At 46.2% G+C, this 25,985-nt stretch overlaps 1 protein-coding gene across 2 annotated transcripts in view; it reads left to right on the plus strand.

The window, feature by feature from the left end:
* Positions 1 to 1,027: 1,027 nt before the first annotated feature.
* The window catches only part of ART1 (ADP-ribosyltransferase 1), a 29,313-nt gene continuing 4,355 nt past the window's right edge, over positions 1,028 to 25,985 (plus strand). Inside the window, exons 1-6 of one of the 2 annotated variants that reach the window (XM_079974088.1) lie at positions 1,028 to 1,161; positions 2,972 to 3,049; positions 3,720 to 4,455; positions 5,828 to 5,866; positions 5,967 to 8,769; positions 8,982 to 9,795. In XM_079974088.1, the coding sequence (XP_079830214.1) occupies positions 2,987 to 3,049; positions 3,720 to 4,455; positions 5,828 to 5,866; positions 5,967 to 6,067 (939 nt within the window). In that variant the 5' untranslated portion in view covers positions 1,028 to 1,161; positions 2,972 to 2,986 and the 3' untranslated portion in view covers positions 6,068 to 8,769; positions 8,982 to 9,795. Of the gene's footprint in view, positions 1,162 to 2,971; positions 3,050 to 3,719; positions 4,456 to 5,827; positions 5,867 to 5,966; positions 8,770 to 8,981; positions 9,796 to 25,985 lie in introns of those variants that run through there. The other variant, XM_079974087.1, reaches the window with a different exon arrangement.

A 25,985-nucleotide genomic window follows, 5' to 3' on the forward strand; every position in this document is an offset into this window, starting at 1 on the left:
GGAGGAAGGGAAAGGAGAATGTGAGCCGCTTTGAGACTCCTGAAGGGGAGTGAAAGGCGGGATATCAAATCCAAATTCTTCTTCTTCTTCTCTCTCCCGTATCGGTTTCTACAGCCACAGCAGGTGCTGCAACTCTCCAGCAATTTGACTTCACCTGCAAGGCTCACTCCTCCATTGTCTCCCGACACAGACAGATGCCAACCAGCTGGTTGATCCAGGACTTTCTCTCAACATGTTGACCCAGCAGGAGCCCCTGCCCTGTAGCGGAGGTGGGTGGCTCTGTGGTCTAAACCACTGAGCCTCTTGGGCTTGCTGATCGGAAGGTCAGTGGTTGGAATCTGTGCGACAGTGGTGAGCTCCCATTGCTCTGTCCCAGCTCCTGCCAACCTAGCAGTTCAAAAGCACACCAGTGCAAGTAAATAAATAGGTACCGCTCCGGCGGGAAGGTAAACGGTGTTTCCGTGCGCTCTGGTTTCTGTCACAGTGTTTCATTGCACCAGAAGCGGTTTAGTCCTGCTGGCCACATGACCCGGAAAGCTGTCTGTGGACAAACGCTGGCTCCTTCTGCCTGAAAGCGACATGAGCGTCGCAACCCCATAGTCGCCTTTGACTGGACTTAACCATCCAAGGGTCCTTTACCTTTACCTTTTACCCTGCCCTGTATTCGAGAGGGATGCCTGACTATATTATTTACCTTTGGTATTCAACTCTGTTTTACTCAGGGTAGACCCACCAAAATTAATGAAGTTCAGGTCCATTCATTTGCTCTGAGTAAAACTCTGTTGATTCTGCCAGGGATCCTTGAGCTGAGATTCCTGCATTGTCAGGGACTGGACTAGATTACTCTCAGTGTCCCCCTGCCCATGCCACAGTTCTATGAATACCACCCAATGCATTCAATGCGAGCAAAATTGTTGGAGGGCTCTTGAATATTAATAGCTCAAGGGTGAGCAGCGCTGGCGGGGATTTCCAGTGGGTTCTATAAAAAGCCCCTTTGCCACCTGTCACGTCCAGAGAATGGCGTCCCACAGCTGAGAGGAGCCACCCAGGCGTGAGAAGCGGCTGCAGAGAGGGAACAGGGCCACAGATAAGTCTGACCATTTTATTTTCTGATGGTGAGAGAGAGAGAAGTCAAGGGATTGCTGCTTCTTTGAACCCAGTGTAAGAACAATTTCTTGCTCTTTGAAGCCGAGCTTCCGGCCTTGCAGCGGGTTGGGCTAGATGCCCTCGGGGTTCCTTCCAGCTCTACAATTTTATGATTCATCCCTGCCCTGAACTCTTTAAAACTGGGTGGATGACGCTGCAGGTTATTTCAGATGAGCTGTTTACTGAACCTTCATCCTGATACTTCTGCCCAATGCTCACATGGAAGTTAGATTATATCCAGATTTATTGATTTCTTACAGAGCATTTGTTCTGATTTCTTGGCAAGGCAGTTATAACAACCATGAGCATTCACTCTGCATTCATCTTGGGTTGCTTGCAGAATGTCTACCTGCCTTCCGGCGTGCCATTTGTTGATCTCAGTACATTTACCCCATTGCTTTCCAAATTGCAAAAAAGAAGAAGTGGATTTGTTGTTTTTCTGGTATGCACTTGAGTCCCTCCTGCAGGATACTGAGCCCAGAGGCACCTCTGTCAGGAGCTGCAATTCTCTGCTTCTGAATTGTTTCCCTGCACACTTCTATTTGCATATGCTGTGGGTTAAACCACAGAGCCTAGGGCTTGCCGATCTGAAGGTCAGCGGTTCGAATCCCTGTGACGGGGTGAGCTCCCGTTGCTCGGTCCCTGCTCCTGCCAGCCTAGCAGTTTGAAAGCACGTCAAAGTGCAAGTAGATAAATAGGTACCTCTCCAGCAGGAAGGTAAATGGCATTTCTGTGCACTGCTCTGGTTCGCCAGAAGCGGCTTAGTCATTCTGGCCACATGACCCGGAAGCTGTACGCTGGCTCCCTCGGCCAGTAAAGTGAGATGAGTGCTGCAACCCCAGAGTCAGCCACGACTGGACCTAATGGTCAGGGGTCCCTTTACCTTAATTACAGAATAGAAATTCTAACCAATGACCTTGCTCTTTGGGGGCATCATGGGGGCAAAATCTCTGAAGCCTTTCCTACATAACTGCTTCTACTGGGAGCAGATTGAGCAGCCTAGAATCACAGAGCTGCAGAGTTGGAAGGGATATCAAGGGTCATCTAGTCCAGCGCCCTGCAAGGCAGGAATCGCAACTCAAGGATCCCTGACAGGTGGCAATCCTTTAAAAAACACTTTTTTGGAGTCTGCTCCCAACATGAACATCACTTGGGATTCAACCACACTTCTGTACTTTCTTAGGCACGGATCTGAGAGGTTTCACTTCTGATCTACCACTTTCCCTGAGAAAATCTGCTGTTTACCACGGAATCGGAACAAATGTCAAACTGCAGAAAACCCAGCTGAACTTTGTTATGATTCAGAAGGAAACAGTAGGTTTTCCTGGGGAAAGCAGCAAGGCAAAAGGAGAACCTCTCAGACCCAGGCCTAAGAAGTATACTTTGAGCAGAAATGTGGATGAGATCTCAGAAATTATTTCTAGTGCTCAGTCAGACTCTTTGCCATTTGAATCCAGTAGCTCAGTTCCTACCCTCTGGAGCAGCAGAAACCAAGTTTGCTTCACGAAACAATCTGCCTGTTGCTTTTCCTCTCCTCCCTTGGCAATTGTGCTATATAAAGGACTGAAAATATTGGCTGCAATACCTCAACAGCCAAAGTTAACGAAACATACTTTTAGGCTTGTAATTTGGGGTGCCCCCCCGGCTTTGTGGTTGGGGAGGAAGACAAAGTTTGTTTTTGTTTTGATGCAAATCAAAAGCTTGAACCTTACCTTGAATTCACCAGATCTGTGAACCCCCAGGTCTGTTTTCAAAGGGTCAAGACACGGCTGTGAGATATCCAGGCTGGAGAGAAAAACTTGCTTCTTTTGTTTTGTTTTCAAAGGAGAGGGCGGTGAAGATGGCCTCTTTCTCTGTGATCCTGCTGCTTCACCTGGTGGGAATATTCCCAGGAGACCTTCAGGTATGAGGAGGGTGCAAGCAGTGGGAATTAAAAATCAAGATACACACACACTTCCACCCATCAGCCTCCTCAAGCCATCTCCTCGTCTATTCCTTACTGTGGTTATAAGTATTGCACCTATGGAAGCAATAGAATGAATAAAAACCGACTCTTCTTGGAAATAAAATATGAACTAGACCAAAAATATGGCTTCAAAGCTTTACTCACAGAACTTTCTTCAAAGCAGACTTAAAACAATAGTGATACATCCAAATAGTTGCACAAAACCATGTGCTTTTCAAGCCCGGGTTCAGCTCCTTAGAAATGTAAAATTACTCCAAACAGAACTGGAATCAAAACTCTTTCACTCCACACAGACTCCATTCCAGCCTGAGGCTGTTCCCTCCTAGAAAGAATCATCACTAGTACAACCTTTTGTTTTGGTGGTTTGAGAACAAAGACCACTCCCTCAAAATGGAGATTTGCAACTGAATATCTTACTCGTGTGGTCTAAAGTTAAACATGTGAGAGAGTAGCAGAAAGACATTCTCAGCTGATTATCAACCTGTTAGGTACCAGAGATATCTTACTTAGCTTCAATGGAATTTTCCATGTTCCCTTTAGCAATACACATAAGAGCTATTTTCCATTTTGATGTAAATTAAACAATTAACGTTTCTTTCTGCTCCAGGTCCTCTGTTTCCCCATCCAAAGGAGAGACCTCTTCCCCATCAAAGTGTCCCCACTCGACATGGCCTTGACCTCTTTCGATGACCAGTACAAGGGATGTGCGGAGCAGATGGAGGCTGAGCTGGCCGAGCTGAACCGCACGGAGTTCGCCCAAAACAGAGTCTACGCCGAGGCCTGGGAAGAGGCCTCCTCCCAGTGGGAGGGGAGGAAAACCCCTTTGCCCGCAGGGCTCAAGCCTGAGTACGTCATCGCCATCATGGCTTACACCATCCAAGGGCGCCTCCACAGGGATTTCAACGCAGCCGTGAGGGAAGCCGGGCGCACGAGAGACTCTTACCTCAACAACTTCAACTTCAAGACCCTTCACTTCCTCCTGACCAGGGCCCTCCACGCCTTGGGGACCATCTCTCACCCCAGGTGCCAAAAGGTGTACCGCGGGGTGCGAAACGTCCGCTTCATCTCCGAGCGCCTCAAGGCAGTCCGCTTTGGTCACTTCACGTCCTCGTCGCTGAAGAACGAGAGCGCCCTGCAGTTTGGCACGGACACCTTCTTCACCATCGAGACCTGCTATGGGGTCAACATCAAGAACTTCTCCTTCTTCCCTGGCGAGGAAGAGGTCCTCATCCCCCCCTTTGAGAAGTTCAAGGTGGCCAACTTCACCAAAGCCAAGGAGACGACTTACATCCAGCTCCTCTCCCTCGAAGACTCCAGCGTCCACAACTGTGTCTTTGTGAAAGGTAACAGTCCTGTTGCTGGGGAGCAACAGAGTTAAAAAAATAATAACCCCCTATATAGCACCCATAGATGTGCAAGGTCGCCACATTCTCCTTTCTATGTAATCCAAACAGAGCAGGTGGCTCAAGACAGCCAGCCAAGCTGCATCTGGAACAAAAGAAAAAAAGGAAACCTCCAGGTCATTCAGCAAGCCAATCAAAAGGGAGTGGGGATTTTGGATTGCAGATATCACAACCCTTGAGTGCCTGGATGTGTACAAACCTATTCAGATGATCCAGTCAAAATTTGGGGGAAGACCACAGCTGAACTCTACAACGTGCCAACCATGATGAAATCGCAGGGGGAGCATTTTATCCTTAGCCATCCAATGCCTTGGTAACCCCTCCCTTAAAGGTAAAGGTAAAGGTACCCCTGCCCATACGGGCCAGTCGTGTCCGACTCTAGGGTTGTGCGCCCATCTCACTTAAGAGGCCGGGGCCCAGCGCTGTCCGGAGACACTTCCGGGTCACGTGGCCAGCATGACAAAGCTGCTCTGGTGAGCCAGCACCAGCACAGCACACGGAAACGCCGTTTACCTTCCCGCTATAAAGTGGTACCTATTTATCTACTTGCACTTAGGGGTGCTTTCGAACTGCTAGCTGGGACTGAAAGACGGGAGCTCACCCCGCCGCGGGGATTCGAACCGCCGTCCATGCGATCGGCAAGTCCTAGGCACTGAGGTTTTACCCACAGCGCCACCCGCGTCCCTACCCCTCCCTTAGAGAGGCACTAAACATGTTATTATCTGCTCTGCGGGGTGGGGAAGAGGGACATATTCTGTGTCCCAGTCTAAATTTCTTGAGCTGCTCAGTAATGACACTCATGATGTTTTGTAATGTCAGTGTTTCCAGAAAGCAGGTAACTGTCCTTGTTTGAGGAACACTAGACCAGTGATTCCCAAATATTACCTAGCTGGGCTCTTAGAGGGAAGGAGGTGGCTGGGGTGTCTGCTGGAGGTGTAAATGAACTATCAGACTTTGACAAGCTGGTACCCCTGGATCAAGCTTGTGCATTTTGTTGACTTAATCAAACTAAACCATGCTAAATGGATTTTGCAAAACTGTGCAATTAATTGTTGCTGTTTTGCATTTTATTGTGTTGCTATCCTCCTTGGTGGGTTGTGCGAACCTCTGTTCTGAATAATGAAGGTGGACTCTCCTTCCTTGGAAGTTGTTAAGCAGAGGTCGGATGCCCCTCTGTCGGGGGATTTTTAGTCGAGATTCCTGCATTGCAAGGGGACTGGACTAGATGACCCTGAGGAGTCCCCTTCAACTCTACAATGCTATGATTCTATGAATGACTTGCTTATAACTATCTTTGCTTTGCTCTTTGCAGAGAAAAAGTGCAAGCCCCCAAGGTGCCGGACCAGTTCAGGTGAGGGAGTAGCTGATAATTCTCTCCCCACCCCCCACCCCAGACACTCATGCTATTAAAAGTATGCTAAAGTCCCCTCCTTTTTTTCTTATATTGACAGGTGCAAGTCAGAGCCATCTCTCTGCCAGTGTCCAAATGTCCTTCTTTCTCTGGGGTTCCCTCCTCCTTGTTGGCACCCTGGGACCCCCAGACCTCCTCTGATCTCCAGGATCAAACCTCTGCTTCTCCTCCACCCTTCGCATGGTCCGGTTCTGGGGAAGCAAAACAGGAGCAAATCGAGTGCGGTTGATAGCGAACGTTAGTCTTTGCTTGAGTTAAGAGCCAAGCAGGTCGGCGGCTGCAAATAAGCGCTTTCTAAACCCAGAGTGTGTTGCTGGCAAGAGCTCCATGGCATCTCACCCCATTATCCCTTTGCTGTTGCAGTAGCAATTTATGTAAATGGCGTTAACAGACCCTCCAATAACCCCTATTTTCTAGGAACAGTCTTGGATTTACAGCAGACGTCCCGGTTTATGATTTGATCCCGGAATGTCCCACTTTCCCTTTGTTGTTGTTGTTTAGGCATTTAGCCATGTCCGACTCTTCGTGACCCCCTGGACTAGAGCACGCCAGGCACTCCTGTCTTCCACTGCCTCCCGCTCTTTGTTCAAACTCATGCTGGAAGCTTCGAGAACACTGTCCAACCATCTCGTCCTCTGTCATCCCCTTGTGCCCTCCATCTTTCCCAACATCAGGGTCTTTTCCAGGGAGTCTTCTCTTCTCATGAGGTGGCCAAAGTCTTGGAGCCTCAGCTTCAGGATCTGTCATTCCAGTGAGCACTCAGGGCTGATTTCCTTAAGAATGGAGAGGTTTGATCTCCTTGCAGTCCATGGGACTCTCAAGAGTCTCCTCCAGCACAATAATTCAAAAGCATCCATTTTTCGGCGACCAGCCTTCTTTATGGTCCAGCTCTCACTTCCATACATCACTACTGGGAAAACCATAGCTTTAACTATATGGACCTTTGCCGGCAAAGTGATGTCTCTGCTTTTTAAGATGCTGTCTAGCACTTTCCCTTAGGATGTCCCTATTCTCATCAGCAAAATGTTGGAGGGTATGGAGTCATGTGACCCCCGAACCAAGGAGATAAGTAACTAGACAACCTTTGGAAGACATCTGAAGGTAGCCCTGTCTAGGGAAGATTTTTAATGCTTGATGTTTTTTATATGTGTTAGGAGCCGGGGTATAAATGTTATTGTTATTATTATTATGGAACAGGGCACCCCTCTTTTCATTGGAGAAATGTTGGAGGGTCTGTGTTAGGCTGCTAACCGGGGGAACCTGTGCTCTGCGCTGCGTTCATTGGACTCCAGCTCCCATTGGGCCATGCTTGGTGGGGCAGATGGGAGTTGGAGTCCAACAAGATCTGGAGCTCACCAGGTTAGCCAAGAAAGGCTGGACTAGAGGACCTCTGGGGGACCCTTCCAATTCTGCGATTCTATGATTCGAAGAGCCTGGCTGCTAGAGCAGAGCAAAGGCCACCTAGGCCACCTAGGCCACCTCCAACGGTCCCACCAAGCAGATGAATCTCTGGGAAGGCCCCTGGCATGACCAGAGGCCAATTCACCACTTAACTCCTGTGTTTCGTGACTCTGCATTTGGACAAAACCAGCCTCCGGAGAATTGGCTAGTGGGGTGCCAAGCAAGACAGCCCCATGCGGGGTGTCTGATCTCAGCAACCCCAGCTGTAACCAGCAAGGCATCTATCTCAGTGTTCAGAAGGAATCCTCCTTTCCCAGGATTGGCCATAGCTGGCCCAGCCCTGCAGCCTCAGTTCAGAAGGTTATGGACTCTCCTTCTTCGGAGGCTTTTAATCAGAAGTTGGATGGCCACCTGCCAGGGAACCCCTCCCCTTTAATGCTTTTTATTGATTTCCAACACAACAAAAATTATACATTCCAAATGAAACACAAAAGAAACAACAATTTTCCAAATAAACCAATACATACCAATATATATACAAATCCTTAAAGAGACTTAGGTTGTTTAAGTCTTTTTCCTGATTCACAAATTCTTAATTCCTCCATATGACTCCCAACCTCTGCTCTGAGGGTTCCTCCCACCCTTTTATTATCACTGCTTTCATTTTGTCTCATGTATTCTTCGTCTAACTTGCAGCTTGCAGAGCTTGGTCAAAATATGTCCAGGTTTTCACTTGTGGACAATGTTTAATTAAATATCGTTTATAAATCCCCCCCAGGAACTGTACTGCTAGGGAGCCTTTAGCTGTGATTCCTGCCTTGTGGGAGGGGGATGGACTAGATGACCCTCGGGTCCCCCTTCCCAACTCTACAATTCCAGGGAAAGGCACTTTTCATCACAGCTGACTCCCTAAAACAACCCCTAGCTCACCATGATCCCCCAAGGCATGGTCCCCTCTAGAACAGGTGGAGCCTCCAATGGTGAACCTACATTTCTGGGGTCCTGAATCTTGAACTCTTATGGGGACCCCTTTGCCATCAGCAATGATGTCTGAGTAACCGCTATTAACTTCTTCCGAGGGCTTGTTCCATCACAGGCCACTATATCTTTACAGCATCTGTGCCACAGACTCTCAAACTTTGGGATTGTTGAAATATACACAACAGAAAATCAATCCACTTGAGTCCTGCGACTCACCGTATTTTTCGCTCCATAAGACACACTTTTTTCTACCTAAAAAGTAAGGGGAAATGTCTGTGCGTCTTATGGAGCGAGTGCATGGTCCCTGGAGCCGAATTGCCCACGGAAAAAAGCAGATGGTGCTTTTTCTTTTTTTTTGAAAGAGGGAAGTGGATTGTTGAAACAAAGCCGTTGATCATTTGCTGATTGGGGAGAGAGATAAGGGACGCTAGAGATAAAGGAGGCTGCCTGGGACAGGGGAGGTAAATACAGCAAACTTGAAAAGGGGGGGGGGCAGGAAGACTAAAGCAATGAGGAGAGAAATTAGAAGAAAAGGAAGAGCAAAAACCTGCTCCAGCTAAGGAAAAGACACTAAGGCAAACAAGAGGGAAGGGAGTGTTGAAAGGAAACAGCTGATTGGTGGAAATGGAAGAGAGATAAGGGACACTAGCAGAGGCTGCGAGGAAGGGGGGAGGTAAAAGCCCATAGATCCTCAGGATTTTTACATTGGATCACCCCAAATTCACCATCAGATCACATAGCATGTCCATGGCTACAGCCCGCACCAAAAAAATCATGCACCCACTGTTGCATGGGACCGCAATGGAGCAAAAACGTGGTTACAAAGCACAGATCCACATGGATCCTCAGGATTTTTGCATTGGGTCACCCCAAATTCACCATCAGATCACATATCTCTGGCCACAGCATGAACCACAAAAATCATACATCCACTGTTTCGTTCAGAATATTTCCCCCCCTTGTTTTCCTCCTCTAAAAACTAGGTGTGTCTTATGGTCAGGTTCATCTTATGGAGCGAAAAATACGGGGTCTACAAGACCCAACAATTGTGCCCTAAAGTCACTGCTGGGGTCCCTCCAGGGTTAGGAGCCCTGAAGCTGAACTTTCATTGGTTTCAGACGAGATCTGCTCCTGGGAGCTTCCACGCCAGCTGAGCTTCTCACCACGAACATCTCCTTCTTGAATGTATTAAGTTTTCTCCATCCTCATCCAGCTTGCATGTTTGGACACTGGAGGTCAGGGAATTTGTCTACTGGGCCCCAGTGTTTCCTCTGCCTCTGACACTCCAGGGTTCTCCCCCCCCCCCCAACTCCTGCTTCTTGAATCCTTTTTCAAATGGAAGACACCAGGAATTGATCTTGGAACCTTCTGCCTACAAAGCAGGTGCTCTGCTTGCGAGATCTGGTCCTTTCAGTTTTCAGAGTGTGTGTCCCCTCCCTTCACAGACGAGTGATGTATACATTATATGAAATAAAAATAAAAATTGAGCTGAGTGTTATTGGCATCGTTACAATGGGGCTGGTTTCAGTGTACATGATACTCGTGGGCCCTTTCTAAAGGAATTGATGGTCAGTTTGATGCAGAAGTTATTTAGCTTGCTCCTCTTCAGCTCTATAACATAAGAGGAATATTCCTAGGAAGCTGCCTTGGACATGGTCAGTACTATGACCCATCGACCTCAGCAGCACCTGCACTGACTGGCAGCAGCTCTCCAGGGTTTTGGATGGTGGGGGGCAGGCGGAACTGCAGGGGCCTCCGAGTTCTGAAGGTGGAGCATCACCTCTCGGGAGGGGCCAGGTAGGAGGGGGTTGCCACGGTGACAAGGACCGGCCCTCCTTGTGACCTCTCTTGCTTCTCCCTAAAAAGCCACTGACTTGCAGGAGGCCATTGTGGGTTAGGCGTGAGGCGAGTGGAGGAGAGAGGAGTTGGTGGCGGTTGGCGGAGATCAGGAAAGGAGTTCGGTTTATTGTTCTTTTTCCAGTTTCTTATTTTGCTTCCTATTTCATTTCATACTTTTATTTGATTTATTATTTTAGTTTTGTATTTTAACACTTTTATCTTATTGTTCTTTATTTTAATATTTTTTTATTTTATTTTGTGTACATTTGTGCACATTTTGTATATATTTTGTATATATATATATATATATATATATATATATATATATATTGTACATAGAGGGGTAGTTAGGGTTAGGGTTAGGCTTAGGGCTGCGGTTGGGGTCAGAGTTAGGCTTGGATGGGCATTTTAGATAGTTGGCTAGTTTAGAGAGGAAGGTGGGATTTTTTCCTAGACGAAATGGGCAGGCTGTAAGTGTTGGGATATTGCCAGGGAGACGAAGGAATCAGGCAGGCCTCCACGTTGTCTCCGGACGAACTCCCGGTCTCCTGTTGAACAGCATCAGTCAATTAGCGACACGAGCTTCAGAGACATTCCAAGACTCGTGCACACCCTTTTCAGCAGTCTCCACAACAGAAGATGCAGACAGGAGAGCATATTTACAGCTTTATTCAATGTAGATCAAAGGAAAAACATGACTGCTTGCATTTGTGTCCAGGAAAACAGCCAGAACAAAAACTATATACAAAACGGAAGTTCCCAGAGAGAACAGTGCTGGGAGTAAACAGGCACGTGACACACAACAATCATGCCTGACCATTTAAGGTGGAAGGGAACTATATCCTAAGAGTAAGTAGGATTGGTGGGACGCAGGTGGCGCTGTGGGTTAAAGCCTCAGCGCCTAGGACTTGCCGATCGAAAGGTCGGCGGTTCGAATCCCTGCGGCGGGGTGCGCTCCCGCTGCTCGGTCCCAGCGCCTGCCAACCTAGCAGTTCGAAAGCACCTCCGGGTGCAAGTAGATAAATAGGGACCACTTACCAGCGGGAAGGTAAACGGCGTTTCCGTGTGCGGCTCTGGCTCTGGCCAGAGCAGCGATGTCACGCTGGCCACGTGACCCGGAAGTGTCTCCGGACAGCGCTGGCCCCCGGCCTCTTAAGTGAGATGGGCGCACAACCCCAGAGTCTGTCAAGACTGGCCCGTATGGGCAGGGGTACCTTTACCTTTACCTTTAAGTAGGATTATTTCCCTTTCTCGGTCTCCTGGGGGGGGGGGGGTGAGTCCTGGGGTTCCCTGCACAGCCTTGGCTCTCTGGAAATTGACCCGGTCCGTCTTCTCCAGAGAGCTCAGCTCCTCCACACTCTTTCCCTGCCTTCCCCGTCTCTATCCCCTCTCATCATTTACATTTATTAGGATATTCCTAGCCCACTTTCCTCCCAGGAGCTCAAAGTGGCCTTCATGGTTCTCCCTGCTACCAATTTTTATCTTCCCAGCAGCCCTGCAAAGTAGGCTAGGCTGGCCCAAGGTCCACCAGGGAGCTCCATGGCTGAGTGGGGATTCGAACCCTGCTCTTCCCGGTCCTCCTAGTCCAGCCCTCCAACCACTACCCCTCTCCCTGGCTCCATCTTGCATCTCTCCAGCTGCCCAACGCCATCGGCCTTCTCCCCCTTCATGGGGGTCTCTCTGGTTCCAAGGAAGACTCCACCACCTTCCTCTCTCGGCCCCCTGCACAGACACAAACACCCCCCACCCACTGGGGGTCCTGAGTCGCTCTCTCCCCCCTGCTCCTCTCTTGTAGGTTCAGGCGGTTCAGGGCCCTGTTCAGCTGCCAGAGGAGCCCCGTGGTGATAGGTCAGCAAGTGTGGAGTGCAGTTATCTGGCTGCCCCCCAGAAAGAGCTGGCTTTCCTCCTCTGCTCTCTTCCAGGACATCTTTTTTTTTTTTTTAATAAATAAATTTATTGATTTTCATCCAGTTATACATTTTAAGCCGAGTACAACATATTATACCTGTTTTGAACTTCCTTCAGCGCCTCTGACAATCATCCATATTTATACCTTTAATACACATTCCCTTTTTTCATATTGCCATTATTCCTCCTTACTCCCATTTTTTTAATAAACAATACTTATTTGTATTTTTACAGTGCCTCTTGAAATCCCACTAACGTTGTATTTATACCACAAATGTTTTTCAGATAGTCCACCAATTTTCCCCAGTCCTCGATGAACTTTTGGTCTTTAGTAAATCTGATTTTCCCAGTTAATTTGTCCAGTTCCGCATAGTCTATCAGTTTTAATCTCCATTCTTCTATCGTCGGTATCTCCTCTTGTTTCCACTTCTGGGCCAACAGGATTCTGGCTGCCGTTACGGCATATTGGAAAAGCTTATAGTCCTTTCTTCTTATGTCCTTTCCTACAATACCTAAAAGAAAAAGTTTCTGGTTTTTTCACAAAAGTATATCTTAATATTTTTTTCATCTCATTATATATCATTTCCCAGAAACTTTTAACTTTCTTGCATTCCCACCACTGATGAAAGAACATCCCTTCTTTATCTTTGCATTTCCAGCATTTGTTATCAACCTTATACATCTTCGCTAATTTTACAGGAGTCATGTACCATCTATAAAACATTTTCATTACATTCTCTTTCAATAACGTACATGCCGTAAATTTTATATTCTCTTTCCACAATTTTTCCCATTCCTCAAATTGAATATTATACCCAAAATCCTTTGCCCATTGTATCATTACCGATTTAACCTCTTCGTCCTTAGTATGCCATTCCAGCAATATCTTATACATTTTTGACAGAATTTTATACTCATTGTTTATTATTTCTTTTTGGAAAATCGATTCCTTTTCCACAAAACCTTTTTCCTTCAGATCTTTTTTAAATATTTCATTTACCTGACGGTAATGCAGCCAGTCATACATAAGCTCTTTAACTTGTTCATATGGCTTCAATTTCCATTTCCCTCCTTCGTTAATCACCAATTCACCATACGTACCCCATTTTTTCCTCATATTAGTTTTCTTAACACTCATTACCTCCAACGGGGACAACCAGAACGGAACTTTTGGTTCCAATATATTTTTGTATCTTTCCCATACCTCTATTAAAGAACCCCTGAAGATGTGATTTCCAAATCCTTTGTGAACCCTCTTTTTGTCACACCAAAGGTACGCGTGCCATCCAAATCTGTTATCAAAACCTTCTAAATCAAGTAATTCATTATTTTCTAACTTTATCCATTCTTTTATCCAGCATAAACATGCTGCCTCATAATACAATTTCATATCTGGCAGGGCGAAGCCTCCTCTTTCTTTAACATCTGTCAATAACTTAAATTTTATTCTAGGCTTCTTTCCCTGCCAGATATACCTTGAGATCGCTTTTTGCCATTCTTTAAAAATTCCTATACCCTTTAATATGGGTATAGTCTGAAACAAAAATAACATCTTTGGTAGCACCGTCATTTTTATCGTGGATATTCTTCCCCAAAATGATAATTTCATTCTGGCCCACACCTCTAGATCTTTCTTTATTCCCTTCCAAACCGGGGTATAGTTATTTTGATACAAATCTATATTCTTAGGTGATAACCAAATTCCCAAATATTTAACCTTTTTCACCACCTCTATCTCAGTTTGTTGCTGCATTAATTCAATCATATTTTGTTCCATATTTTTTACAATCATTTTCGTCTTTTGCTTATTCAGTCTGAATCCTGCCACCTTTCCAAATTGTTCCATCTCTTCCAATACTTCCTTTATACTTTCTGTTGGCTCTTCCATAGTCATTACCAAATCATCGGCAAAGGCTTTAACTTTATACTCATTTAGCCCTACTGTTACCCCTTTTATTTGCTTGTTAAGTCTAATAGCATTTAGTAAGACTTCCAGAACCGTTATAAATAACAATGGCGATAATGGGCAGCCTTGTCTTGTTCCTTTAGATATTTTTATATCTTCGGTAATCACATTGTTTATTATCAATTTTGCTCTCTGCTCAGTATAGATTGCCTTTATGCCATTGAAAAATTCTTGTCCCACCTCCATATATTCTAAATTTTTCAACATAAACTCCCAAATCACATTATCAAAGGCCTTTTCTGCATCCACAAACATTAAAATTGCTTGTTTATCGCACCTATCGGACAGATATTCTATAACATTAATTATATTTCTTATATTATCTCTCATTTGTCTGCCTGGTAGGAAGCCTGCTTGATCTTTATGTATAATTCTTGTTAATATCTTTTTCAATCTCTTCGCTAAAATTCCAGCAAAAATCTTATAGTCCGTAATCAATAATGAAATAGGCCTGTAGTTTTTCACTTGGGTTAAATCAGAATCTTGTTTTGGGATTAGTGTAATATATGCTTCTTTCCATGTTTCTGGAATGTCTCTTCCTTTCAAAATATTGTTCATGACTTCAGTCAGCGGGGTCATCAGCATGTCTTTCATCTCTTTATAGTAGCTAGATGTAAACCCATCTGGACCCGGGGCTTTCCCTCTCTTCAACTCCTTTATCACTTCTTTTACTTCTTCTTTTTCTATTGGGGCATTTAGTTGGGCTTTTTGGTCTGTCGGGATCTTCCGCACCATTTTGTCTCTTAGATATCTTTCTATTTTCTTTTTATTGTTCCTTTCCTTGTTTTTATATAGTTGCTTATAAAAGTCCAAGAATCCTTTCCTTATTTCTTTTGGATCAACTGTCTCTTCTCCGTTTATTTTAATTTTGTTAATTGTGCTCTGTTCCTTTCTCTTTTTAAGTTGCCACGCAAGCCATTTTCCTGATTTATTTGCAAACTCAAAGTTTTTTTGTCTTAGTCTTTTGATGTTCCACTCCACTTCTTTATTTATTATCATTGCGAACTGTGTTTGGAGGATCTTTATTTCCTGCTTTATCTTCACATTGTTAGGTTTTTTAATCAATTTTTGTTCATTGTCCATAATCTGTCGTAAGATCTCTTTTGTCTTTTTTTCCTTATTATTTTTCTTCAATGAATTTTGCTGAATAAGAAAGCCTCTCATTACTGCTTTGCTTGCGTCCCAAACAATACTCATTTTCGTACCTTTGTTAACGTTGTCCATAAAATATTCAGATAATTTCTTTTGTGATTTTTCAACTATCTTCTGATCATCCCACAAATTATCATTCAATCTCCATCTAAAAGTTCTTTCTTCGAATCCTTTTAATTCCATTTCTATCGGACTGTGATCCGAAATCACTTTCACTTGAATTTCAATTTTTTGGATTCTTGGAGTCAATTCATTCGATAACCATATTTGATCTATTCTTGACATTGACTGATTCGGTTCTGAGAAATATGTGAATTGCTTCTCCAGTGGGTGTCTGAGTCTCCAGATGTCTATCAAATTACAGTTTTACATCATCGTAAAAAATGTCTTAGGCAATTTCCCTTCTTTGTTTTTTACTTCTCTTAACCTATCCATTTCCAGTGAAACAACTCCATTCATGTCTCCCATTATTATGATTTTTTTATCCATGTATTCCAGGACATCTTGGAGCACCTGAGCCTGGCCCTGGCCTTGGATGCCCTCCTCCAGCTGAGGTGAGGTTTTTTTGTGGGGATGGACAGGGTTGTGGGGGTGGGTGGGGAGCATAACTCCAGGGGGAGCTCCGGGTGAGGAAGAGCAGGCAGGAGGGAGAAGGGGGCAAGGGAGACTCAGAGGAGGCAGCATCTAACCCTCTTCCCCCTTCATCTCTGGAGCATCATGAGGCCAAAGTTCAACGGCGATATGCGCAGTGCCATCCTGCACAGGACGTTTGAGGCAGTGCTGAGAAGGTGGAGGACAGAGAAGTATGTCCTCTGTCTTGACTTCCCTTTGCTCAGCTCTTTCTTCTTCTCACACCCTTGCAAGATTTAACCCAGCACTCAACCTCTCTTCTCTCTTTTCCCACAGGAACTGAAGAGGCACTTCCAGAGCCTGCTGGGGGGGGGTCCTCCAATACAGAGATGGGCATCTCAATTCTCCATACAACTTTCCAGGCCAACTAGACGGAAAGAATGAGAGGACAGGGAGGTCTGTCCTTAGTCCTCTTTTGAAGGCAAGCTTTGCTAGTGCACATGATTCTGCACAAACCGTTCTAAGTTGAGACATTTTCTCACCACCCTAGAATGTTCAGTTCACACTGAGTTCATAAAAACATCGTATTCTGACCTGCTCTTAATGCATAGTTGATCACATTTATGGAACGTGATTGTTATGTCTATGGAACGTGATTGTTATGTCCTTTTAAGTTTTGCATTATCAATCATTAGTAATTGTTTAGGTCTTGTTATATTAATCACTAGTTATAATTTAATTAGGAGGTTTTCATGCCTGTCTAGTTCTGTGCTCCCTTTGTCAGCCTTTAATCTATTGGTGATTAATGCCTATATGTAACCTTTGCTTTGTACTTGTGTTAACCAATCAGCAACAAGCACATATGTGGCAATGCTGTAATATTCAATAAAAGGGACTCCCCGAGACATGCTCGGGAGATGCCTCCCATATATGACACCACCACTCGTCTGTCGTTTATTTCAACCCAACACTCTTTACTTTTCCTTTGAGGCAGCAGCACTGAGGGGCCTTTGGATCACCCAGCTGCCCAAGAATCGCACTGCAGAGTCCATTCTGGTTGTGTGAGGGACCCCAGGAGGGAGCTGTCAGGGGATGGCAGAGGTGCCCTCTGTGAACGATCTGTGATAAGATCTTAATTGGCACTGGCTGGCTAATTACTTTATGGCCCCAATTAGCCCCAGTATAATGCGGTCCGGCACGCTTCCCAGCCAAGCTGCTCAGACCTTCTTCTTCTCCGGTTTCGCCTTGCAGAGTAAAAACACAGCGGATCAAAACTGTTGCAGTCTGCTTCAGATCCAAACACACCAAGCACTGTGTGTCCAAATTTCATCCAGTTCTTTATTGCAGCAAATATTTACAGCTCAGCATTTCTCAGCTCCTCCTGGACTGCTAGCATTCATGGCGTCCGTCTCTCTCAGAGACAAAGAGAGAACAAAAAGTAGAGCTCCTCCCTCCTTCCACAACGTCAGAATGGGAGGCACACTCAGAACAAAATTAACCCAGTAAGTTCTGAATCCCAACACCCCCTCTTGCCAAGCATTCTGACAAGACCTGTGGATGTACCTTTGCAGACCTCTGTGAGATCAATCCCTTCCCCAATGCCTTGCGCCCTCTCCTGGCGTTCCTGTCAGGCATCTGTGGAACATCCTCACAACTCTCAGATTCGCACTGTGCGAAACTTACCCACGCACCTGTGGCCTGATACCTCTCAGGTGGAATTCCCTTCGTTGTGCGACTGGACCGCCTGGGCACAAACTCAGGCACTTCCTCTGACTCACTGTGGTCAGCAGGTGTGTCCTCTGCATCCTGGGATTCCCCCTCTGACTTAACGCGTCTTCGAACCTTTGGAATTACCCTCACAGGAGAACTAGGCTCACTCTTGGGCTCCCTTTTTACAACTTGCGGAGATGCCCCATCCTGCTCCTGACTTTGGTCAGTGAGCTGATCGTCATCAGCAGACTCAGCCCCTGGCTCTCCTTCCTCCTCATCAGAACCTTCCTGCTCTGAATCAGAAAGACATTCTGAAAGAATATCGCGTCTGGCAGGGGTCTTTGACTTTTCCTCCTGCTTACAGAACTCAGCGTGTTTACTGATCAGCAGCTTACTCTGATCACCTGACGGGTACGCAAACCTCCATGCACGAGCCGTTGGCTCATACCCACAGAAGATCATTTTCTGGAACTTGGGTTCACCTGGCCCTCGCAAAGCTTCAGGCACCGGCAGCAAGGCCGTTGATCCGAACTCACGGAGGAAGTGTACCTGCGGTTTCCTCCCGTGAAGCATGAAAAATGGTGTGTCTCCTACCACTGAATTGTAGGACCGATTCCAGGTGAAGCTCACATATTTAACTGCCTCCATCCAAAACCTTGAAGGTAACCCAGAATCTGACAGCATCACCTGTGCAGCTTTAACCAGAGCCTCACTTCTTAGCTCTGCCACCCCCCTCTGTTGAGGAGAAGTCACTGTGTGACTTATCCCTTTCTTGTGAAAGAACTTCTGCAAAGCAGACCCAGTAAACTGTGCGCATCTGTCACTAGCAATTTCCTGCACCTTCGTGGAGAACCTTAGTTCCACCTCCTCAATCCAACGACTAATCAGCTGTGCTGCATCTTCCTTGGATTTGAGACCATGTGTCCAGGTGTTCTGCGAAAAATCATCCTGCAGCGTCAGCAGAAACCTGGCCCCTCCCAAACTTGGTTCCTTCATGGGACCCAACAGATCTATGTGCACAAGATCAAATGGTTTTGTGGTTACCCTCTCCACCCTGGGGTAACTGCACCCTCTTACCTTCGCCTGTCTGCAAGCCTGACAATCTAGGACTCTTGCACATTCCTCAATTCTACAGCCTTTGGAAACCTCAGGTAGCACCTGTAGTTCTTCAAGACAAGCATGTGCTGTCTTCTTATGCCACGCACAAGAACATGAAACATGAGTGGGAACTGTAGCACGCAGAGCTTGTGCTTTCTCAACCTTCCCCTCACCCTCCAGAGACGTTTTAAGAATGAAGAGATCATTCTGCCACTTTGCAACTCTGACCAGTTGCTTCCCTCCTTTGGAGATTGTACAAACATCGTGTTCAAAGCAAACCTTAAACCCCTTTTTCAACAAATAAGGCACAGATAAAATACAGTGTTGCACTCCTGGCACAATGCAAACTTCCATCTGCTCCTGCAAAACAGAAAACAATACATTTGCAATGTTATTCACATTTTTCTTTTCCCCACTTGCAAACTGAACAGTTTTCCCAGCCGGAATTGCCTTGCAATTCCACATCTCGACTGCAGGGGTCTCTGGGATCAGGTTGCAGTTAGCTCCTGAGTCGATTAGAAAGCGAAAGTTAGTGTGTCTCTCAGAGTTGTTCTCAAACAAAGCCATACTGGCAACAAACGTCCCGCTGCCCCCTCTCTTTGGGCTTCTGCAGCAGTTCTGTCTGGTTGTCTTGGCAACCAACTCCCCCTTGCTCAGGACCTTGGCAGCTTCCGTAGAAGTAGCCTCCTCCGTTGCCTTGGAGACCGGCCTGGCCTCTGCGTTCCCACGCGACTCTTTAGGCCTTATCTTCACTTTGTCCAGGTGGCCGACCTTGAAGCGTCTAGCTCCTCGCAGCCTTCCAGACTTTGGCTGACGACAACCCTCAGTGGAAAAATACTGCCCAGGGCTCCTCTCAGCTGGCCTGGCCCCCCTTCTTCCAGAAGAGCCCTCTGTGCCAGCCCTGCCCTCGCTGAAACTGCGTTTCACTTCAGCACTCACAGTGGAAAACTTTTGAAACTTGCCTTTGGAATTCTCAGCCCCCCCGACTTGCACCTCAGGGACTGGGGCTACAGCCATCTCCGGGCTCTTCATGACTTGCCCAGGGCCCTGGCCTCCTGCTGAAGTTTCACACAAACCTCTCAGCACCTCCCAGGCAGCCCTTGCTGACTTTACGCCCTCCAAACTGGGCAAAAGTGATGCGTGTACACATGCTTTCAGCATAGCAAGCTCTCTTTGCATTCTCTGCTGGCCATCTTCAGGCAACGCAGCCTCAAGGCCTGTAATGTCTGTCCCTTTAGGACCTGGATTCAGGGGACGTGGCTCTTTCTGGCTTACATCCCAAAGCCCAGTAACCAGAAACCAACCCCTTACTCTTCTGGACCAGGTTGCCCAACTTCTTAAAGTGAGCTTTTCAAGCGGAACGTCCTCAAGGACCTGGCTGTCTGCCATTCTCTCCTCTTCCCCGGGGCCCCAGCTGTACTCACGTATCACCAGTCAGCCCTCCGGCACCCGATTTTTCAGCTGCTCTCTCAGCTCTCAGCAACTCTTGCCTCTCTGCAGCAGGCAAAACACAGAACGCAGACCTCCGCTCCGTCTAGCGTCCTCCCAGCTCTTCAAAGCTGACTTCAAAGCTCACCGGCAGACTCTCAGCAACAGTTTTATTAGCGGTAATTAGGTCCCCCATAACCTGTGAACGATCTGTGATAAGATCTTAATTGGCACTGGCTGGCTAATTACTTTATGGCCCCAATTAGCCCCAGTATAATGCGGTCCGGCACGCTTCCCAGCCAAGCTGCTCAGACCTTCTTCTTCTCCGGTTTCGCCTTGCAGAGTAAAAACACAGCGGATCAAAACTGTTGCAGTCTGCTTCAGATCCAAACACACCAAGCACTGTGTGTCCAAATTTCATCCAGTTCTTTATTGCAGCAAATATTTACAGCTCAGCATTTCTCAGCTCCTCCTGGACTGCTAGCATTCATGGCGTCCGTCTCTCTCAGAGACAAAGAGAGAACAAAAAGTAGAGCTCCTCCCTCCTTCCACAACGTCAGAATGGGAGGCACACTCAGAACAAAATTAACCCAGTAAGTTCTGAATCCCAACACCCTCCTGATGCCCCCGGAAGGACCTGACTTTCCTCCTCTGCTCTCTTCCAGGACATCCTGGGGTGCCTTGGGCGTTTTGACGAGTGCCCCATAATCCAAACTTCTCCTCCGACCTCTGCAGTGCAATAGTCCGCAGGAGGTTTGAGGCACTCCTGAAGGAAGAACAGGAGGTGAACAGGAAGGTTTGTCATTGGTCTTGACTTCTCTTGACGTGGCTCTTTCTTCTTCCTCTTCACACACTTCCACAACTGCACTCAGGACTCAAATCTCTTCTCTCTTTTCCTTCCTTGCCCTTTGGGGACCTGCTGGCTTGAACATGGAAGTGAAGTGGCACTTCCATCATCTGCTCTGACAGAGACCCCCAATGCTCTGCACCTCCTTCTCCTGCTTAACGTAAGTGTCCTGATGGCATCAGAGATGATAAAGGGATGCCAGGGACTCTGTGGTGGGGGCAGTGGGGGCCTCTTTAGCCCAGGCTGGCCCCTGACTCTTAGATGCTCTTTCCTCCCGCAGGACCGCCGATGTTACGCCCTTTGGAAAAGTGGGGAGGAACAGAAACCAGCAGCCAACAGCATCCCTTCTCTGCTGGCCTTTGCCCGAAGGTTCCCCCATCTCAGAGCAAGTAGCTCTCCCTCATGGATTCAGTCCTTTCATCACTTCCATCTCCCCAAGAGGCTCCCAAGGCTACTCTGTTGGAAATCAAGCCTTTATCAGGAGAAACTGGCAACTCTCCCAGGCACCTGGCATGATTCCCTGTTGACCTCCCTGGCTGCATTCCCCAGCAAGATCCAGGCGAGGTCTCGATAGGCGATTCTTCTCAAACGTGAGAAGAACACACCCCCTCTTTCCTGCCCCCCCGGCAGGGGAAAGAGATAGACAGAAACGTATTTACATTCCTTTATTTCTGTCTTTGCAGCATTACAAAAAACATGACTGCTCTCTTCAAGCTCCAGCAGTCTAGTAGCAAACACTTCCTGTACTTCCTGGACAGGAACAAATGGAAGAGCTCATATAACACTGAGCTAATTCCGGTGCTTCGCACTGTGAATTGACTGTCCCTTTGTTTCCCACAGCTAGCACTTTGCAGCTGCATTGCATCCATATCATAACATACTCATCCTCTGCAGTTGATAACAGACCTAACTGAAAAGAACGGCTTCCTCTTCTGGTGACACCTGAGAATTCTAGAAAACATTAACCCTTTCCATAGCCATATGGATGCACAACAGTTCTCTAGTTGGAATCTCCTTTCTCGCAAGTCATTTGGGTCCTTGTCTCCAGAGCAGGAGCAGGCGCAAGCTTATTGCATCTTCCATGTGGGAGCCCTTTGGGCATTTGAAGACGGCTCTCAAGTCATGTCTCCGTCTCCCCTTCTCCAGGCTAAACATCCCCAACTGTGAAATCCACTTAAAAACTAAAAATAATCTGGCCTTTTTGCAGTTTGGAAAATGAAGGGTAAATGCATTGAAAAGTGTGGTGGGAAGACTTTTAAGAAATTGGGGTGAGTGCTCATGGTCCTATACCTGCCCCACAAAGAAATCTGAAGTGGATAGAATCTGATCTCCGTGTGCAGAACCTTAGATTTGCCCCTCTTGAAATTATTTCCTGCTCTGTGCCAGACTCTAAAGCTGGGCTTGGGGCTTTATGGGAAACCTAATGCAGAAGCAAGATCTGTAAGGGGGGGGTGCTAAGAGCCCCTCCATCCTATGCTCAGGTTGTATATATGTGCAAATAAAACCAGGTATCCTGAAGACTCCACAGTCTCTGCTAACCTTCATTCCCAGAAAACTAAACCCCGGGTAAGGAGAAGCACCCCTGGAGAATATTACATCTTGTAAAATAGATTAAAGTTTCAATCACATATATACAGACACACAAAAAGGAACATATACCTGTCTTTTCTTACATATTTATGAACCTTACACTTCAACTGTATTATTTTTTTATGTGATATCCTATGTCCAGCTATGTGCACTGCTACACGTGCAAATAGCCTGAGGAGGAGGAGGAGGAGGAGGAGGAGGAGAAGAAGAGGAGGAGGAGGAGGAGTTTGGATTTGATATCCCGCTTTATCACTACCCGAAGGAGTCTCAAAGCGGCTCACATTCTCCTTTCCCCCACAACAAACACCCTGTGAGGTGAGTGGGGCTGAGGGACTTCAGAGAAGTGTGACTAGCCCAAGGTCACCCAGCAGCTACATGTGGAGGAGCGGGGAAGTGAACCTGGTTCACCAGATTACATGTCCACCACTCTGAACCACTACGCCACGCTGCCTCTCAAGAGGCCTGACATGCAAGTCTCTTAAGATTTACACGAAGGCATCCATTTACAACAAACCAGGCTATTATTTGTGGGGCAACAATTTTTTAGAAAAAAATTATTGCCCTAAAGGGGGAAATGGTTAAAATAATTTTTTAGGATATATTATATAAATGTTCCTCAATGTACCAAGCAAATACATATATAAATATATAAACCACATGTCCAAAACCCACAGGAAAAGCCCTAAAGCCATTTTGACTCTTTCACTCACCTCAAATATTTCTCTACAAGGTCGAAGGAAATGCAGAAACCTCCCCGTTGTCTTTGTCCTCACAAATCCTGCCTTAAGGGCACATTTAAGGTGTGAATAGAGTGGGCCTGTGACCTGGCTCAGGAATTAAGTATTATCATTACAAAAGAATGGCCAGGCTCCCCAGGTAATCCAATCAAGTGACCATTTACAGGTAACCTGGCGGACAAGGTAAAAACAACGCACTCAGATTTCTGTTGTAGACCGCTTTTTCTGTGATGTAGGTATGATGCATCTGGGGGGTAGTCTTGGGCTACACCCCTTCTCTGATGTATGTATGATGTATCTGGGGGTGGTCTTGGACTCCATGGCGGGCAATTAAAAATGTCTATATAAGGGCTTGCATGCATGGCTCGGGGTCCTCCTCCTCTCTCCTGCTTGTGGGTGGAGAACCCTGTTGCAACAGTTAATAAAGAACAGGCTTAATAGCTGCTTTGCTTCTCAATATTCTCTGGTTGGTCTCTGCTATTTTCTCCTACCAATAGAGAACCTACAAAAGGGGAGGCTTCCGGGTTAGCGCCATCGGTAATGGCGGACTCTTTCTGACTAGGAGGCATTTGCCTTGAGAAAATTGGGTCTGTCCGCTATGGCGAAAGCGGAGACCCTTCAAAAATCACAGGCAGGTGAAGCCTGTGAGCGTGGGATCAGGCGGGCACCTTTTACGCCCCCCCCAATTCGCAGGGAAACCCGACTACGGGTTCTGGAGCGAAGCGGGGTGAGTGGCGCGGTGCAGTGAATCAACTGCTTCTTCCTCGGAGCGAAGCCGCACAGCCGTTACCGGAGAGTGCTGACTTCTTCCTGTGACAGTTCGATCTTAAAAGCAACTACCCGTGAGTAGGACAAATTGGAAGAATAAAAGGAGGAAAAAGGCTTAATTTGGCACCGAAGCGGGGAGGTTTAATCAGGAAGTCCGCCTTCCACTTTTGTAAATAGATCAAAGCAAAGAGAATACAAGCTAAAGTCCTGGAAAATCGTTTGGAAAGGACTAAATTCCTAACACAAAAAAGTATTAAACCCCCCCCCTTGAAAGCAGGGGAAGGAGGGGGGAAGTTTTGGACCATATATACCTGCAAGAGAGAGGGAAGGAAGTTAAAATCCACTGCTCAAAACTTGGGAACGGGCTACCAATAGACAATAAGACTGCTGTACTTTGAATTGCGTATTGACTGTGAATAGACCACTCGCTGACAGCTAGCTTAGCAAGAGAGATACATTGTTGTTAGCTGTCCTCTTCTGTTCTTAAAAGGGAGGAAAAGTAACTGAAAAGTAACAGAAAATTGGAACTGTTTATTTTTTTTGTCGGAGTTTAAAAGGTGTCACTTTGGACTATTGCAACTGTTTCCCCCTAGAGGAAGTTTCTGAAATTGAAACTAGGGGAATTTTCCACTTGGAAGATAAACTGTGTAGCTGGGGGACTGACCTTGGCTCTTTTATTGTTTAAGTGTTATGGCAGATGGGAAAGAAAAAGTAGATTCGTCACTCCCAGACAAAACAACAAGGTCTGGGAAGACTTGGCAGCGAAGGCCATCAGTCGCTGGTCTCTCTACCCCATCTGCGACTGTACTAACACAATCTAAGCCTAGTGGAATGTCATCAGAAGAAGCTCTAGCGATTGCATTAGCTAAGATTAATTAATCTTTGGAGCAACTTAATAAGAGGGTTGAGGACACAAAGACGATAGTGGACGAGACAAAGGTGAAAGTGGATTCCACAAATGCGAAGGTAGATGCAGCAACTACTAAAATCGACTTAAATACAGAAAGCTTAAATAGTTTGGGACAAAAGGTGAATACCAATACAGAATCTATTGAGAAATTGTTGCAGGAATCTACTTTGGTCCGACAGACCGCAGATGAAGCTAAGGAAAAAGTTGCTGCTGTGGAAGTTAAGATAACACAACTGGAAACAGAGAGAGTCCCAGACTTACAGAGGCAACTTGAGGACCATAAGCTGACGCTTTCTATGATTGAACTTAAGGAAAAACAGACGAATTTGAGGATTAGAGCTGTACCTGAATTGGAGAAGGGCAGTTTGAAAGATTTTCTGATGCAGGAGTTTGCAGAGTTTTGGAAGTTGGACTTGGGACAAGAAGAATTTAAAATCATGAGGGCCTTCAGACTTGGAAGTTTGCACTATCAGAATACTTTGACAATTCTGCAGTCAAGAGTGGAAATATTTAAAGATACTCTGAAACATCTTTTGGACCTTAGGTCCAATTTTGGAGATTTGGTTGCCCTGCTGAGAAGGAACAATATCATCTTCAGGTGGGAATTTCCCCAAGGCCTATCCTTTAGCTTTAAAGGAAGAAAGATAAAAATAAGATCAGTAGAAAAGTTTTTGGAAAATCACAGAGAAGATCTGCAGAAAGAACTCGGAAAAGAGCCAGGAGCATTGGACAGAAGATCACCAAAAAGAGGGATACTAACACCACTGACAGAACTAGAACAAGCATTGGGTGCTGTTGGAGGAGAAGCAGAGTAACTACATCATGGCACTGCAAGCATTAAGCTGGAATGTGAATGGACTCAATTCCCCGAAAAGAGACGGAGAGTCTTTCATTTATTAAAAAAAGAACAATTGGACTTGATTTGCCTACAAGAAACACATGTGATAAGGCTACACAGGCTCCCATATCCAAGAATCTCCTGACGAGTCTGCTCATTCTCCAGAGAGGAGGAGCAATGTTCTGCTTTCTACTTATTCAGCTCCAGCACCACATCAAAGAGTCAGTGAGTGAGTGAGTGAGTGAGTGAGTGTGTCGGGGAGAGAGAGACTGAGTGTTAGAGATCGTGTGTAGAGATAAGGTTGCTGCTAAGAGCA

Source organism: Podarcis cretensis (assembly GCF_951804945.1).
Source record: "Podarcis cretensis genome assembly, chromosome: 4".
In the NCBI taxonomy this organism is placed as follows: domain Eukaryota; kingdom Metazoa; phylum Chordata; class Lepidosauria; order Squamata; family Lacertidae; genus Podarcis; species Podarcis cretensis.